This window comes from Varanus komodoensis, unplaced genomic scaffold (genome assembly GCF_004798865.1).
Source record: "Varanus komodoensis strain SLA01 unplaced genomic scaffold, ASM479886v1 scaffold45, whole genome shotgun sequence".
Lineage (NCBI taxonomy): Eukaryota > Metazoa > Chordata > Lepidosauria > Squamata > Varanidae > Varanus > Varanus komodoensis.
Window position 1 is genome coordinate 1,659,955 of NW_025336011.1, and position 19,174 is coordinate 1,679,128.

Sequence of the window (19,174 nt, forward strand, 5' to 3'; positions counted from 1 at the left end):
AGAAATTCAAAGGATTCTTTCTTGCCTTGATCTTGAATCTTCCTTGTACACAGAGAGATTCATTAAAAAGAACAGGTAGCCCCTGCATGTTCTATACGAACATTTCCACCAAAGTCACAATATCATCCATGTGTTTATGCTTCCATGTAATAGCACTTGCATCTACATTACTCCTGAATATTCAGATTGTCCTAAGGAGCTCTATCTCCTTTTGTATTTAACAACACTGTGAATTTTATTTATGTGTTTGTTTACAATATCCAAACAAAGTCTGAAACAGTGAGCAATGAAAATAAAAGGTGGAAAAACATGTCAAAAGCTTGTTTTTTAAGAGACAGAATACCAATAAAAATTTAAAGAGCGTTGTTGAAATAAATAAGTATCCAGCAGACACTGAAAACAATGCCATCTCCTTGACTTTCAAAGTCGGGGGGTTCCACAGAAATGGAGCCACCACACTTAAGACACTGCAGCCAGGCCATGTAGACCCATCAGGAACATGCTATCTGATAGTCTCAGTGACTGGGTAAGTTGGTAAGGGAGAAGGTGCTCTCTCAAGTACCTTGGTCCCAACTTTATGCATTTGTAACAGAATTTTAAACCTGGCCTAGGAGCAAACAGGCAGCCGGTGCAGTTCCCTCAGGAAAGGGAAAATTGTGTGCCCAAAAGTGGCAGCTCCCAATAACAGCCAAGTCACTGCATCCTGCACCTGTTTGAACTTCCAAAGCAGTCTAACGGGCATCCCACATAGAGTGCAGTGCAGCAATCTGGTCTTGAGGTTACTAGCACATTTATCCCTGGCCAGGAGAGGTCATAGCTGGTGTGCCTGCTGGTGTAATTTCTAGACCCATCCTTTACAGCTAGGGTGCAATCCTCATGGCCTACGGAGCCCATGTGAGCTTCAACGGCAGACTTTCACCCCCTTAGTCAAGTGGTCAGCTGGGCTTAGAAAAAACAGCATTGCAAGCAGCAGGGAACCTCATTCTTATCTCTGATCAGTGATCTGAAATAGGAGCAATTGAACGTTTAAGTACCCTGCTCTTTAACCAGGTAATTAAACTTTAAATGCCTTTAACTTGCCAGATTGATGATAAGACAGAGTTTTCCCAGCTTAGTACTGAAGAAAGCTACATCACCCCATGACTCTGGGTAGGAATGCATGGAATTGAACTGTCCCTCACTTGCCTGAAAACTGTTGCAGCGGGGCTTACCTCTGCATGCAAAAGCAAAGTCTGGAACGTGTGACATGGTCTTTCTTTCTGAGAAGCTCCGTCTGGCGTCTGACATTAATGCAGCAGTGTGAGAGCTGCAGTAGCAGTGCTCTTTCCCATTCTGCTGGGGAAAGATGCCTGAGAGAATGCATGGGAGGAGTCCGTGCTGCCTAGGTGGGGCCGAAAAGCATGGCGCTGCTACAGCTCCGGGACGGTCAGTGCCAGGTACAAGCCCTGTCCTGCTGAATGGCCGGGAGCATCAGCACTGCTAGATCTAAGCTGCTCTGGACCTGATCAGGCTCCTGGATGGGAGAATACAGCAAGCCAACTATAAAACTTGTCCTAGTTCCCAGCGTGAGGCTAAAACCAGTGTGAGAACCAATGTGGTGCTACCCACAAAGAGCTTTTTAACCTACCACTTTACCAAGGGGCTTCGGCTTCCAGATTCTTTGTCTCATTAAGAATGGCTGCTTTACAAGTGCTTCTTGTTTTGTTTTTCAGGGGTGGAGGGCTTCTGCTGCTTCCTTTCTATGTATTCCATTACACAAGCAGAGTTGTTTAACAGTTTACTTTCCTTGTTCTTAAAAAAAGGGGAAAGAAAAAAAGGGGGGGGAGAGAAGCAAACTTGTGAAAACAGTTGCAAAGAATGGGAGAGGCCTTGGAGGATGGCAACATCATGTAAACTCTCCCACAAACTACTGAGAGTGAGGAATCTTGAACACACAATAAATATAGGACTGGAACAGAAGAACTGCAATTCCAGCCTTCAAGAATGGGGACTGTCACCACAGCTAAACTACAGGCTAGGGAGTTGCTGAATGAACTAGAAGACTGCCTCATCATTCATGATATTCTGTCCTCCTAGTTCTCAGATGGTAAAACCAGTGTGATGACCAGTGTGGTGTAGTGGTTAGAATGTTTGGTTAGGACCTGTTTGGCCTGGGTTCAAATCCCGATTCAGCCATGCAGTGAGCGATGATCTTAGGGCAGGCACTGCTTCCTAGTGAGGCTGAAATGGGTCCTGCAAGTGTGGGAAACCATGTCTGCAAGTTTGAACTGCTTAGAGAAAAGCTGAGATGTAGGAGTAATAAATGCATCTGCCATTTTGGTTCTATCCCTTCAGGCTACAAATAAGGTCACATGTGTGAATGCACCTTCATACAGACAGGCAAACACCATGTTCCTATGTAGAGGGAAGGGAATTCTGACATGCCACTGTATGAGCAGAGGAATGCCACTGTAAGTTTCAACAACCCAGATTCCATCTAGTTATCAGGAAAAGTTTCCTTACTGTCAGAGCAATAGGACAGTGGAACCAGTTGCCTAGAGAGGTGGTGGGCTCTCGCATACTAGAGGCATTCAAAAAGAAACGGGAGAACTATCTGAGTGAGATGGTGTAAATTGGTATCCTGCAACAGCAGGGGGTTTGACCTGATGGCCTTCATGACCCCTTCCAGCTCAATTATTTTATGATTCTATGATTTCATGAATCTTTCCATAGGATCAAGAATGTGGCTTTTTCAGAGCCCCCAGTCACCTGTGTGCATGCAAGCCTGGTAATATATGATGTTGCTCTTGCCTCATGTCTGTTCCCAAAGTTCATATAATGTTTGAACAAACCCATATAAAGTTAGCATGTCAGGAAGAAGAGTTCTATTCTTCATTATTCTTATTCCACTGAACGTATATCTCCTATTTTCTTCAAGTGAGAAACACAAGACAGCTTACATGGCTCCATTTTATCCTCACAACAACCCTATGAGGTAGGTCAGGCAGATAGTCCATGACTGGCCCAAAGTCACCCAGTGAGCTCCATAACCGAGTGGGGACGAGAGCCCTGATCCCGAGTCCCAGTCCAACACTGTCAACGTCACACCACACTGGCTCTCTTCTACCTAGCCATTCCTCAGCACACAGTAGTTTCTGATGTGCAGAGACCCTAATGTTACTTTCCTTTTTTTTTTCTCTTTGTAAGGGAGGAGTATTCAGTCTGAAAAGCGAGAGAGAGCCAGGCCTCTCATACTCCAGCCCAGAGCAAACTAGCCTTTGCACATTTAAGTGGGAAGCAACCGAAGAGGCTGTGCTTGGAGAGTGCCCGGTCTCAATTCATCCGACTAGAAGCCGCACTTGCAAGCGGTAAAGGAGAGCCAAAGGGGGCGTATCTTGCAAACTCTCAGCAGCCAATGGACGAGAAGCCGGAACGCTGTTCTTTTAATAGGTCGAGAGCAGCTTCCGAAGGCGGCTGAGGATGGGTTGGCAGAGTAGCAAAGCCGAGTACCGTGCAGGGGGAACCCTCGCAGATCCTTTGGGAAAGTAGGGACGAAATCCGGCCTTAGCAGCTGTGATCTTTCCTGACCCGTCAGCTGCCACAATCCAGCCGGATCTTTAAATATAAACAAGTACTCCTGCAAACAAGCAGCACAGCCAAAACTTCGATTTTCCGAGCCATGCGGGGGAACGCTCGGCTTTTCCGAAGAGCGAGGAGCGAAACTGACTAAGCTCGGCCCGTGAAGTGGGGAGATTCGCCAGACGCCTGTTGAAATTGACCGGGCTAATCTCGTGGAGGGAAGGTGCGGGTGCGCCCGGGGGGTTTCCCCCGTTTGCCGCCCCGATGAGCCTCTGAGTGCATATCCTCCGGACTTCGTGCCTTTCTCCCCCACTTTTTCCCACCCCTCCTTTGCCTTGCTGCCAGCTCCCTCCCGCTTTCCACCCACCCTGGGTTCCGGACACCTCCCTTTCTCCTGTCTTCAATGGGCGCTTTGGATTCAGTCACCGGAGGAACCACCAACCCCACCGCCGCTGCCCTCACCATGCTGAACGGGGCAGAGAGCCAAAGTTTCGACAAGGAACCGCCGGACCTCCAGGGGGCAACGACCAAAGACGCGGCCGAGTTAAAAATCGGCGTCCACCAGGAACGATTCTACTACCCCGAGCCTCACATGCAAGAAGGCGGCTGCAATTTAGGGGTGACCTACGGCGGACCGATGGTACAGGGAGGGTTTGGGGTGAACAACCCGGCCCCTTCGGGGAGGTTTTTGGGGCCAGCCATGAACAGCTGCTCTTCCTACCGACCCCAGCCCCCTCCGCCCGTCCCCGCACCTTCTTCGGCTGGCCCTCCAGGGAATCCTAGCTACTCGGTATCAGCTGGCGAGATCTATCCAAGCACCGGGGAGCTGTACTCCAGCGCGCCCGGAGGAGAGGGCTGTTACTCGGCCGCCGTCCAGCACGTGTTTCCGAGGAGTCCCCTCTATTCGGTGCCGGGCTATCAAGTCTCCGGGAAGATCCAAGTGGTCCTCAACAACTACCCTCTCTGGGCCAAGTTCCACAAGCATCAGACGGAAATGATCATCACAAAACAGGGCAGGTGAGCCCGACCCGGGCAGCGCGTTGGAGAAGCCTCGGGGGCGCGCACCCGCCCGGAGGTTGGCTGCGGGTGGGGTGGGAAGCGACGCGGACTGGGAGCCAGAGGCGACTCTCGGTACTGGGCGTGAATTGGTGGGCCGGGGTGTCGGAGTCAGGAGTAGCGGGATCAAGGGGGAGGGGAGGGGAGGCGAAACGGGATCTTACCTTAGGATGCGCGGAGGACTTTTGGATCTGCCGGGGATGCAGCCGAACCGGGAAATTGTTGGCTAGGATAGGCACGGAATCTTCTCTTGGGGGCAAGGTGTGTTTGCAAAGGCAGGCGGGTTGCTGCCCTCCAGATGTGCAGACTGACAATTCCCATCACCCTTGACCAAGCTGGCTGGGGTTGGTGGGAAGGCCAACAGGTGCCCACCCCGGCCCTGACGTTTGTGCCCCCTGGGAGGGAGAAACTGCCCAGGAGCAGGGCCTTCGGCAGAGTGAGCTGCCACTTCAGGCAGCTGATCTAGGAGTCACGAAAAGGTTTCAGAGACATCGTTGTTGCGTGCATTATTGTTGCATCTTTACTGCCAAGGAGCAGGCGAGCAGCTTTGGTTCAACCTGTCTATGGCTACGATTTGCAGACTGCCTCAGGCTGCAAATTGCCAAGTTAGTCCTTGCAGCGGTGCACAAGTTGAAGCACATGGTGGAAGAAAGGATCTTGCTTGGGGCGTACTGAAATGTTGATAGTCATCTTGAGTCACCTGTTTCTCGAATAATAGCAGCGGCTGCTGCTCTTTGCCAGACTCCAGATTTGACTAGCACACACCCTACCCTGGGGACTTCGGCCTCTTGTTTCTAATCCCTTAGTCTAGGAGAGTTGTGCTTCTCAGTTGTGCCGCAAGTATTCCACACATGCTCAGAGGTCTTATCATTATTTTCCTCCCACATCCCAGGGCTGATAAGCAATACTGAAAAGTCTGCAGCAGTGGCTTTAAGGAAGGTGTGGGTTGTGAAGCTCATTCAGTAAAAGAGGGTTTTGTCTCATAACTTTGAGCCAGTTTCCCTATATACCAAATTAGAGCAGAGAAAATAAAGGCCAGAGATTCCATGAGTGTGTCTGAGCTATTGGCATGTGGGATATTGCAGTTAGAGTCAGATTTGGAAGGAGACCAGTGTTAGTGTTGTGTACTTTGAATAACTTTGCCCTTACTTGCCACTACAGCTGATTAACAGAATAATAATATAGAGAACTGATTGTGGCATGAGACCTTACCACTCTTACTGGGATGTTGGCGCTTCCATAGTTGTCCTTTCATGGCGAAGTCCTTTTTTCTTGTTCTTTTTTTTTTAAAATAAAAGCTTTATCACACAACATGGCGTCCACCAAAACATCACCTTTAAAACGAATGCACGTTAAGTGTAGTGTGTGTGAATTTATGTTTAAATAATACTGTTCTACTTCCTATCTTTGTAAGGAGGATATAACTTTTTGTCTGTTTCACTAGTAAATTAACCACTTAATACTTTATTTAATTGAACCTGACAGGTTAAGTCCCAGTTACAGATCTGTTATCCCACTTTCTGATTACCTTTACAGAAATTAAAAATTAGGGAGAACATTAGATAAATAAGTGAAGGCCCATTTTTATTGGTGTAGCTACAGGTTAGATGTACTTTTTGTTTATGCATTAATTCATGAGACTAGTTTGCTTCCAGTGTTTCACTATAAGAAGGAATTAAATAAATATGGCCTCATTAAAAATGCTAAATATTGCCAATGAGCGTAGCTTCTCTTTTCTAAATTGTATGTTGTTTTATAGCTCCTTCAACATCTGAAAGAGACATTTTTTAAAATAATGTCTTTGTAATCTGGAAAGCCACAGACTGCAAGCAACTAAGGCTGCAACCCTAAACCGGAAGTAAGCCCCATTAAATTTAATGGGACTTATTTCTGAGTAGAAATGTATAGGATTGTACTGTAAAGGAGTTAAAAGGCAGATGATTGATTAATTGAAAGTGTTTTAATGGGTTGACAGTGCTACTGTCATAACATTCACGAGTCACATGTTCCGATGAGCTGTTTTTGTTGCCACTAAACATGCTAGGCCCAACTTAGCCAATGTCTGTGTTCTCAGTTGTGGGTTGATTCTGTGTGAATGTGTGTGAACACAGGGAGCAAATCTTATTGGCTCTCACACTGACCACACAGGAATGACTAAGGATGCGATTCTAAGCGGGCTTAAGATGGAAGAAAGTCTTACAACTTACAGCATTCCTGGAACAATAACTGGGAGATGTTTTAATGTCCAGGCATGTGTAGGGTTGCACCCAAGTTCCATTAAAGAAATTCTTGTTACAGAGCACCTGAAATCAGGCATAGAATTGTGAATATAGAGACCAAGGAATATATTATGTTCAACATCCAAAGTAAAGTAGTTACATTATAAGGCATTTTATATAACTTGAAAACACTTTTATTTTGCAAGTGAAATCTCTATTAAAATTTGGCAGTCACCCATTCCTGGCCAAATTAAAGTTAGAAAGAAAGAAAGAAAGAAAGAAAGAAAGAGAAAGAAAGAAAGAGGTACAGTGTCATGCATAGCTGCGCACAATCATTTATTGTTTCTTTTGCATTGTTTTGACTTTGTATCCGGCTCTTCCTCCAAAGCGCTTAGAGCACGTTATATAGCTTACAATCATTTCAAGGAACCTTTAAAAGGATGGAGAGACTTTGTAAGCAAAGAGACAGAACTGGCCCAGGGTCAAAGACACCAAATCCCAGTTTACAGCCCCATTCACTCCATTTTTCCACTTGGTGTGCAATGTGCATGGTGACTCTGGTGCAGTTTGTGGGCACCTATTTGACAGTTCAAGAAAGCCATTTGAAAATATAGCTGTTCATGCTACTGGCCAATGCTGTCCCTATCACTGAGCCAACAAAGCAAAATAGGACGTCATGTGTGAATACACCCCCCCCCCCCGGCTTTTCAGGATGGGAACAGGCAAGGAAAACAGCGAAGTCTCTTGTGTGTTGATAATTTTATCTGCACACACCGTTATGGGGAGGGAGAGCTCAGCCATGGTATATGGCTTTAAACATGCCAGTCCTCAGCCTTGGGAAGTATGAGGCAAAAAATACAGCGCACAAGTACACTGAGAAAGAATCGGGGCTTGGAGGAAAAAGCTTTCAAATGAGGGTTCGGAATATCTAGACTCTCCTGCAGTGCAGCCTCCCTTATTCTAGAAATTAAGCATTAAAGACATGAGTGCGCACACTCCTGCCTCTCACCTTTCTGCATGTCTCCTCCAGGCTGTTCACTGTCAGGTCAGCAAATCTTCCTTATTCTCCATCATCAGCCCCCCCCCCCCCCCGCCACATTTTCCCACCACCACCGATTTTTTCTTCTCCACCATCCGCTCCAATCCTGCTCAAGTTCCTGTGGATACTGGTAAGGTGCTGAGTGTTGGTGGTTTCTTTTTTTAACCTAGCTGGAAATCCCCAGGTACCACCTCTGCAATACGGGGGGGTGGGGGTGGAGCAGATGGGGAACTTCACCCTGGGCATATTATCTGAGGAAGCATCCTCTTCTCTGCCCCACAGGCTTGCCAGGATTTGGGGGGCTGGTTGGGGAAGAGAGTGGAAGAGCTTTCCTTCCCAGCCTTTCCTCCACACAACCCCCAGCCACTTATGTAAAGGCTTGCTTTGGGTTCTGCATGAGTCAATCATAAAGAGAGCGAGGGATTAGGAGAAAGGAATTGAATGGGTGCCAAGGTTCAGAAGCAGGCAGGGTCCCCAGGCAGTAGATGATATGGGTCACAGCCATGCAAGCTGCAGCCGACACCAAAATCCTTTCCGCCTCTTTCAGCCTTGTGCATACCAAGCCTTTTAAAGCTGTACTCTTTGCAAAGCTGCCTTCCCTCCCTAGACGCATTCACACGGTTCCTTGATTCAAGTTGAACAGATCAGTAATAGCAGGCGTCACATCAGCCTGTGTTCCAACCAAGGGTTGGCACTCGCATCACGTTTCATACTGGAATGGTGCAAAATCCATGTACAGGATAAAAAAGACGTAAGTTGAGGCTGAAGGGCACATATCTAGAGGCCAACCCTATCACTGGGCTGGATGAGCACACTGGGAATTGTAGAATGATTTTCTATGTAAACATGCATATGATTGAACCCGGAATGTATTATAGTTGGATTTTTACTGCCAAGAGGAAGACAGGCAGTTGTATGTTTCTCTGCCTCTGTGTAATAAACTGACAGGCCTTGACTAGTCAAGTGGGGTGGGAGTACCATTTGCTTCCCTAGGTCAGGCAGCGAAATATCTTCATTGCCTCTGTGGAGAAGTCATGTGTCTCTCTATGAAAATGCTCAGAATTGCGGGTTTCATGCTTTCTGGTTTAGACTTCTTAAGGCAATATACATTGAAATTGACATCTGCTTTCTTGATGGAAGGTATACACATTGTTTCACCGACCTGTTTACAGTGCACAGATTAACTATGCCTATGAGACATAATGTGTGGAGAAAACCAATGTGGTGCAGTGTTTAGACTGGGATTTAGGAAACCTAGATTTAGTCTTCATTCAGCCACACAACTCATTGGGTGACTTTGGGACAGTTGTGGACTCTCAGCCCCTAACCTCGCAGGATTGTTGTGAGGATAAAATGGGAAGGAAGAAGATCATTTAAGCTGCCTTGATCTCTTGGAGGAAAAAAGGCAGGTAATCAACATAATAATACATAAACAAAAGATTTAATTGATCTTGGGATGAAACTCTTTATGTTCTTTTCTTAGCCAAAAAGCAGAGGGGAAGTGCCATCTGGATCAGGGTGGCAACACTGGGAAAGGTGTTGCCTTCTCCATCACCAAATCATTTTTCCTGGCTGTTTTTTGTCCGTTCTATTCTCCCCCTTTTTACTTAGTATTAAAGCTGTAAGAGGTGGGAACAGGCTGCAGGGCCCTCGAAGTTGCCCATCTATACTTTACCACACAGAGCAGACTGAATAGCTCTGAGGGGTACCTGGAGCTCTCTTCTCCACTATTTTGACATGTGTTATGCTTCTCTTTTAATTTCTAAATTATCTCTAAAATTGCTTCTGCTCATATAAATTAGAATCTGCATGTTTTCTACAGATCTCTGTGCACTTTATTTTTGAAATGGTAGCCACCTAATTGTGCTCCTCCCTTGGACTGGGGAGGGCTGGGCGATGCACTCACAAGTTCTCGCATGTCAGCTGTAGTTTCAGCCTTTAAACCTAAGGTTCAAAAGTGACAGGGAGAATAGAAGGCTTGGGGTGGGGTGGGGGGAGGAAAGGTAGGTATGAATATGTGTTAGGGTTATTATAGTATATAATTATATGTAAAATATATAATACATTTATATTACCATATAGTATAACATTTTATTATACTAAAATTATATACTATACTATATAATATACTATATTATATAATTGTGGTTAAATTGTTAAATTATTATTAAAGAATTCCTTGGGGCCGGCCCTGTCATTAGGCAGAGTGTGACCCAGGCAGCAGTTGCCGGCTGGTGGGGAGCAGCAGCAAGAAGCTGGGCAGAGCTGTGTCCCCACTAACCTGGCCTGCTGCCATCAGTTGTGGAGGAAGATGCTGTTGAAATAAAATTCAGCTATCCATCCAGTTGATGTTTGCTCTTGGAATGGCAGCGGAGGCACCATCTTGTCCCTTGCCTCAGGCTGCAAAATGTCTCTGGCTGGACCAAATACTGAGCTAGGCCAGTTGGTGGCCTGCAGATATTTTGGACTCCAGCTCCCATCACTGGCCAGGCCAGGGTGGCTTGGTCTGAGTGGAATTGGCATGCCACCTGCCCAATCATACAGCCATTACACATTCAGTAATCAACAGCTGACTGACCTTTTTGTGACATTCAGAAGTGGCTGCCCTCAGGCCTCCCTTCCCTCGAGGAATAGCTGGCCCTAAGAAATGTAGGACCACTCCAGGAATTTCAGGCAACCTGAGGACACCGGGTGGTGGGTGTGAGGGTGAGAAGGGGGGGGGGGCAATCACAGCAGCAGCTCACCCTTTGAAAGAACCCCCGCAGGCATTCCAGATATGGGAGGGGGGGCTTCGCTTAATTGGGAGACAGGGGTGGTGATGGCAGGGAAATGGTGCATGAATCACCATATTATTTGATTTACTTATTTTAATTTCTTACCCACATTTCTCAATAAAACGGACCTGAGGCAGATTACAAATGAACTCTCAACATGGTTTTGCCATAGAACCAATCCAAATGTATGTATGTATGTATGTATGTATGTATGTATTTATTTATTTAAAACTTTTCTAGATCGTCCCATTACTGAAGTCTCAGGACGGTTTAACAATACAAAATGTAAAAAATTTAAAACACAGATTAAACTAAATTTAATTCAGTTACTAATATTCAGTTAATAATAAAACCCTAATTAAAACAGGTCTTAAAACATGGGGAAAATAAAACGATTTTGGCCTGGTGCTGCAAAGAATAAAGTGACGGTACCAGGTGAACCTCTCTGTGGAGCAAATTCCGCAATTGGGGTGCCAATTTTTGCTGCTGTTGTTTTTTCTGCCCCTGAAGACCATTCAGAAACGGGGGGGGGGGGGGCAAAATACTGTGAGTAGATTATTGAACACGACCGACTGGGTTCCCTTACAGCTTCACCAACTGCCAGCCCAATTCAAAGCACTTCTGTTTACTTTTTAAATCCTATGTAGTTTGGATCCCAAGTACCTGAAGGGTTTCCTTCACCTAGATGAACTTCTTCATACTGTCATCTTACCCTCTGAGGCCTTTCTCTGGGTTCATTTTCTTCAGAAGTTAAGCAAATGGTCACCGCAGAGCCCTTCCCATTTTCAGGTGTGGCGCACGCCTCAGCGTGTCCTCGCCAGCGAGGCTTGGGTACTCTTCATTTGAATGGTTTCTCACTTTGCAGGGCAAAAGTGCCCTTTTATTTTCCTAGACTTTTTAGACTCCTGTCTGGTTTGTGCATGCACACATAATTTTGAGCTTATTAATTTGTTTGTATTGTTTTATATTCCTGCATTTTTGTTAGCCACCCTGAGAGTCCTTGTGCTAAAGAGTGCTTTTTTTTAATGGATGTACATTATGTTTCCTGAGGGTTTGTGATGTAGCAGTTACGCTGTAGGGAAGCTTGGCTCAAAGCGCAAAAAGGACTTAATTTAATTTTGACATGCCATCTTAAGAATCTGTGAAGAATAAAGCAGATTCCTCTGGGCATGTTTAGAGTGCATTTTTTTTCTCACTCATAAATAAGTACTGCTAGTCCAATTCCTATACATTTTCAGCTAGAGGACAGATTTCCAAATTGTTGTGTGTGACTTTCTTGGCAAATATAACTCTCCACATCTTTCAAAGACATTTGCTATGTTTAAACTTTAGTCATCATTAGGATTCATGGGGATAATGATTTGGGGTGCAGGGCTTATGCAGTTGAAGAGCAGGGTGCATCAGTATGAAGCTTTTTTCATAAATAAAATGGGATCCCTGATCGAAATGGGATTGAAAGATGTTTTGATGCAAGTACTTCGAAGACCACAACTGTGCACACAGCAGGTGCCATCTTAGAAGAAGTGCTCCTCTCCTTTGACGGAAATGCCACTGATGAAATGGTGCCAACGGTGATGCATGTGTGAATCTTAGCAATGAAATATATTTCTCTTCCAGGCTATTACTTTATTCATATGCAAATTATATCTATTAATTCACCAGTCAATTAAAATTAGTGCAATAGGAGACTGTGAGACTATATTAGAGACTGGCGACTAATATATATATACACGTAATGAAATTATTAATCAACTAAGATTAATTATGATTGCAATTATCACTGCCCATTATGACTGCCTGTTCCGCCCTATATGCCACAAAGTTGCCTCACTTTTTTATTTTTAGAATATGCAACATTTTTTAGAATAAGTAACTTTGTGGTGGCAGGAGTAATAACAGTTCTGAAACTTTCTGGTTTCTGATTGCCTCCTCAAAGGTAATATTTTGAGGAGGGCAAGGAAATTGGAAGAAATGAAATGCATTGGTAGAGCGATTAGGATTTCATGGTTAAACTTTGCAAGGTTTGCTGAACTATATTTCCATTCATAAGTGCCTTCCATGACATCATGCTACTTTCCTTTTCTCGTTTAAGAACAAGTTCCTCACAGTCTATGGCTTTCTTGTTCCTCGTTGCTGGTATGGCAGAAATTACCTGGATGGGAGGTGGCAGGAAGGGGGTGAGATGGAAGAGGCAAGTCAGGTGATTGGAATGGGGAAGAGCTAGCTTTCACCGTTAATAGTGGCTAAGGATGTAGGTGATAAGGCCCAACTGATTATATTCAGCAAAACCAGAGGGGAGATCTTTTCCTGGATGCTACTTCTTCTGCCTGCTGTGGGTGGGGGTGGGAGGTTGTATTTGTGAATATTCCACTATTACCCACCCACCTACATGTAGAAAACTAGCATCTCAAGGAGAAAAGTTTATCCTTTCTTCTAAGTTTAGGGATGTTTTCTTCCTTGCCCCACCCCTCAGATGGGAAAACACAACCTCTCCCTTGTGGGCAGAAATGGTTCGGGAAGAATGTCAGAACTTTTTTCTGCTTGAATACATAGGAATTTAATCTTGGAATCTTTGCACTTTTGGGGTGGGTAGGACAGCAGCATTTGAAAGCTGCAAGTTGTTGCAATTAGAGACACAAAATGTGAAAACAAGAGGACATAACCTATATCAGGAAAATTTGAAAACTCCATTGATTTGAAGGGGAGAGAACAGTGTCCAGCCAGTCCCCCAAAGAAAACCAGACAACATAGATCTTACTTTTTCTCTCCCTTTCTCCCTTAACCTTGTATGTATTTCATAAGATTATGAGATATTCATAATTCAGAATCTCAAATAATTGCAGTGTTGCAAGATTATGAAGCATAAATAAATAAATCTGTATCCAGAAAGGTTGGGGAGTGGCTGAGAGGCTGGCAGACCAGGCGTTTGCAGGACGTGGCAGTAGCACGCCATCCCCCACCAATGCACGGGCCAGTGCAGATGCAGCATCCCTAGGACTATTCTGTATGGATTCAAATTAGCTCCTTGAGGGTGGAGTGGCTGTGATGGCTCTGGAAAAGACAGTGCTTTCTTTGCCCGATCCATCCTGATAAGATAGTGGGAAGAACACCATTTATTTATATATTATATTTATATTCCACCTTTTTTCCTTTTAAGGAACTCAAAGTGGCTTACATAATTGCTTCCCCTCCTCTTCTCACAACAACCCTGTGAGGTAGTTTGGACTTAGCATCTGTGACTGGCCCAAGTCACCCAGTGAGCTCCATGGCTAAGTGGGGACTAGGACCAGATCTGAGTCCCAGTCCAGCACTCTTAGCCATTACATCACACTGGCTATCTATGCTGGCAGCATGTAGAATCATGGAATTTTATCTTTATAAATGAACCTGAAGGTCATCTAGTCCAGCCCCCTAGCTAGCATAGGAATTTCAGCATTAGTGGGACATGGAAGTGACTGGTGGGCAGCCACAGGCCTTGAATGTGTGGACTAGGTGCTTTGGACATGGGTAAAAGTGATTGGATGCTTAGAACAGGCTTCTACACCTTTACTTTTACTATACACAAAATTAGCAAATTTGACTTTCTGTGTTACCTCCTATGCAGGAAACAGATCTCTGAAAGAAAACACAAGTGAGAACAGTTTTGCATAAAATCTGCATATGCTGCTTCATATGTATTGATGCAAATGTAGAAATAATTGCTATAATTTAAATAGACATGCATCTTACCGCAGTGGGGAAAGACTGACCAGATGGTCACCTGTGGACTTGAGTTACTCTGCTTTCGAGGCACTCACTGTGGTTGATGGATGGCTTCCCCGCCCGGGGCTGTGCACCCTCCTCATGGTTTCTCCTGTCGTTGCTGTTAATTTTATTCATATTTTGCCCCATATGTTTAAACCAGACAAGAAGGGGATGGTGCTTCAAATAGTAACCGTACTTGCATGGTCCCTAAATCTTTTCCTTCATTGATTCACGCCAATCTGTTTCGTCAGCAAAGAAGCATTTTCTATACTGGGATGCAGTCTCGCAGATGCAGTTACTTGGGTGTAACCCCAGCTGAACTCAGTGGGACTTAACTTTGGGTTAGAAGGACACAATACCCCTTTCTTCACTTGCTCTCTTTTATTTTGTCTTTCTTTCCCCTCTTGTTTTGAGTCTCACATGAAATTCACTATTGTTGATTTTTCTGTCCTTTCTTTCCACTGCTGCAAGGTGTCCTATCATCATCACCCCACCTTTCTTAAAAACGTCTCGTAAAATTCACGGACGATGGTGCTAGCTATATTTCTTAGTCATGTTCACTGAAAGGATCCTCCGTATTCAAGCAAAGTAGGCTAGAGTGCAATCCTGATAGCCGGGGCAAGCAGCACGGGAGGTGTCACCATCAGGACTGGCTTCTGAGCTTCCCAGGGGCATCTTTCTGGCTGCTTTTGGCAACTAGATGCCTTTTTGGTACAATTTTGCAAGGCAGTGCTGAGATCTTATGATTCTACTTGTTGTATTCCTTTTGTTTTCATTCTTGTCGCTTGCCTCTCCCTCCCTCCCTCTCTCGGATCCTTAGAATTTTAGATTTTAAAGGACCTCAGGTCATCTAATTCAATATACTGTGCTTTTTACTGAGATTAGAAAGCTGGTTTCAAGCATAAAATGCACACAGTATTTATTAAGGGACACAGGTATACTTTGCAACTGTCATTTAGTAAGAATACATGTGAAATTGTATCCATTACATTTCTTTATTTCTATACACCCACCTGCATGCACTTGTACACAACTTCTAATCCCCCCCCCCACACACACACGCACTCTTTATAGGACATTTTCTTTTCTGTTCTCTCTGTCTTTCTCTCACCCTCCTTTGCTCTTCTTTTGCCGAAGTCCCGGACAGGTTGTCACCTTGCTGCTGTAACCAATCTGCTTCTAATGTGTTAAAAGCCTAAAACCATTAAAGCTGCATCATTTCTTGTATACCCTTCAAAGGTGTGCAATCAGAAAGAAAGAAACTCCCTAACCCTTCTTTCTGGGGCACTAGATGTTTCAACAACATACTGCCATTAACAATGAAGGGGGATGAAAAGAGATACCCACACAAATAATTTTAATAGTAATAAATATCTGTCCACAGCTAGATCTAAAATAAAACTTTGCTTGCGCCATGCCAAACTTATAATCTTCCTTTTCTAGGATTCCACTCTGCTTGCCTTTCTTGGGGGATAATTTTAATTCCATCAAGGTGAAACTATGCTGTTTTACATGGCTTATAAAGTTCCTTTAATAAAGCTAAACAAACAAATCTACTCCTGTAGCTCACCAGTGGGCTGCTTCTGTGCTGGCATCTTGATCTTGATGCCTTTCTCAAGGAAACCATTTCCATTTTAGCTCACCCTTTGTCCAGAGACTCACAGTGGGCTATATTACAATATTGTTGAAGGAAAAGGATAAATTGATCAAGATATAAAATAGAAGCTCACAGAGCTTAAGATTAGGAAAGATGTCCCACCAGTCAAGAGGTATGAGCAATTTCTAGGGAAGAGCGATACTGGTTTAAATTCTCACAATATAGTGCATATATAATTGTAGTACCGCATTCATCAGATTGTGTTTTAGGCACAGATAGCATCAGGGCTTGGCATCACTGGGTATGTGCCGAGGCCCATAGCCAAGGAGGGGGCCTACTGCTAGTCCCTGGAGTTTTCTAGTTCCAGCCTGCCTTTTTCTTCTTGCATGTGCATCCTGTTGCTGTGTCTAAGCATGCAAGCAGGGGCAAAAGAGAGGTGCTGAGAGGTACACTTTTTTCCGTTTTCTCTCCCTGGGAGGTGTTTCAGCTTATGCCCAGTTGGAAAGGGCAAGCCAATGGGCAATAGTGGTGAAGAAGGCGAATCAGGTTCACTGTGCCTCTGTTTGCATGTTGCATTTATTGTGCACTTGTGAATCCCCATTCACACTAATGTGGAGATACTTTACACAGCACCATCATCCTCCAGGGCTTCTCCCATTCGTTGCAATAGTGTGCCCACCCCCCACCCCAAGTCTGGTATTTCTGTGAATAGTGAAGTTCTATTAAATTTAGGCAATTCCACTTTACTCCATTGCCACCTAGTGGCTCTATGATAGAACATACAGAAAGACAGAGAAAGAACCCCCACCAAAAAGGTGTGTATAAAGGAGCTGATGTTAATCCCTCAAAGAATCTGGAAGCAGAAGCAGTGCTTTTTTTGTTAAAAAAAAAAAAAAGGTGCCGAAACTCATGCCCCACAGTAAGCACACACACCAATCCCAAGCCCAAGCCCAATGGAGCAGCATCCCAAGCCCAAGCAGCGATCTCTCACTATCAGATAGCAGACACAAAAGCAGTCTGCAGGCACTATGTTAATGATGTTTGCTGCTGATCTGCTACTCCATTCAAAATCACTTGTACAATCCATTGGAAAAAAAAGTGCCTGTGCTTTCTATGACAAAAAAAGCCCTGAGCAGAAGTAAAGTGGTAGATTAACAGCCTCATATAGGGACGTGCTGGAGAAATGTATCCAAGCCCTCCAACCCAGTCAGCGCTTGTTCTGGGCATCCCAAGGTTCTTCCTGCCACGAATTCCTCAATGGGAGGATCAGTAATGGTGAATACCTTTTGCCCACTCATACTGCCCTTCCTCAGCAATGGGGGAACATATGTGGGTCCATTTCAGGAAACGGACTCAGTTGTGACAGGATAGCAGTGGGGCCGAATGGGGGTTTGGCCAGTGGCCTGCGTGAAGAATGAGGCCTAGCATATATCTCAGAATGTTCTGAGCAGAGTTTCCCTAGCAGATGAGTTGAGAAAACAAGTTTGAAATTATTTGCATTCCTGCTAAAGATTATGACTGTGCATTATGGTGCATTATTTGGATAGTAATACAAAACATACCCGTGAGTTCCTTTTTATTGCAGCCCTTGAATAAAGGTTCCTGCTGAAAACCCATTTGGCTTTAAAAAACAAAAAACCCCACTCTGTCATTTTAATCACACTTACAAGAAGACTGTTTCCTGACATCTGTGAAGGAGCATGCCTTTCTTCTCTTTCCCCTCCCCCTTTTCTGCATCCTCAACAGCTGGAAATTTATTTGAGTCACCTCTCTATGAAAAATATGTGATGTGACATCCAGTCACTGAAACACATAAGCTTAAATGACATCTAGTAAAACAAATAGGCAACAGCAGCAAGAGCCTTAAAACTCAACGAACCCAAAAAGCCACTTTTGCATTGAACATTCTTCCTAAGTTATCTCATTTGCCAATGACAGTCTTTGTAAGCCACTCTGAGAGACTTTTTTGGCTGAAGAATATTCTGAAACTGCTGTAAATAAGGCTTGTTCTATATCAGAGAAATGATTTCTGTAAAGTGGGAGCTATAGCTGAAGAAATTAGAGGTACACAGTCTCTGAAAATAGAGGTTCCCGTTTTTGCTGTCCCAATTCCTGAGTAATTGAATTTTTGGCTATGGAGATACCTACTCCATAGCTAAAATGTGTTTTAAAAGTCAATTCCAGCTATATCTTACGGCAGTGAAACTGAATGACTTTAATGGTGAGGATTTTTCACCTTTCTCTTTATAGATGCATTTCGTGCTTGCAGAATAGTTTGTGTTGAAACTTTGCCATGAAGCCAGGGGAAAACTACCATTCCCAGGATTCACTGGAGAGAGCTGGGAGAGGCAGGTCAATTTTGAAATCAGTCCATAGCTGAGATCCACACAGGCAGTTACCTTGCTCATGTCATGCTGGGTGCAATTGCAAGAAAGGCCCAAATACATGTACTGTGTTGATGCAAAGGAAATGCAAATACAGCGTGATAAAACAAATATGCAAATCAGCTGCAATCCTCCAGCTTGGACAAGCTGCAATCCTCCAGCTTGTCCAAGGGGCCTGGGGAATGTGGAACAAGTTGCCAGGAGGGTCTGCCGCTGTATCACCCTCCCAGGAATGTCTCTTTCTTCTGTCTTCCTCCCCCGCCACTGCCTGCCACTTCCCCAAGCCTCAAATTATGTCCCTTCCATACAGATCTTGGCTGCATCTTTCTCACACCCACAGGGAGTGTTTATATCTGTTAATTTTTCCTCCACTGAACCTTTCTTTCTCAAAGGGGCGGTTGGCACCCAATGCTAGCTATTCATCCCTCCAGGGAAGCTGTCAACACGCATGTTCTTTAACCAGCCTCCTCTGAATGTGGACAAAATTCCAAACCCTAGCAGGGAAGATGAGAGCCAGAACTTATCTATATGGATTTTTTTACATGTAGGACATGGATGGGGAAGTTTTATTCCCCACCCTCCCCGGCCCCCCAAAAAAGAATGACTGGAAGTACTGGAGTTCCTGCTGTCATGGAAGCCATATCACAAGCTTTTCTACACGAGGTTGTTAATCTTTGATTAATCCACTTTATCTGCTTTTGATTTAGTGGGTGAGTTGAGATCCACCCACTTCGCAAAAAGCCTACTTTTCTGTTACAAAACCTCCAGGTGGCACTGTGCTATAGCAGAATATTGCAAATACA

General features: G+C 44.6%; 1 protein-coding gene across 1 annotated transcript in view; it reads left to right on the top strand.

The window, feature by feature from the left end:
* Positions 1-3,756: 3,756 nt before the first annotated feature.
* Positions 3,757-19,174, top strand: part of TBX21 (T-box transcription factor 21) — a 52,588-nt gene continuing 37,170 nt past the window's right edge. The window contains exon 1 of the mRNA XM_044444777.1: positions 3,757-4,575. Within this exon, the coding sequence (XP_044300712.1) occupies positions 3,962-4,575 (614 nt within the window). The 5' untranslated portion in view covers positions 3,757-3,961. The remainder of the gene's footprint in view (positions 4,576-19,174) is intronic.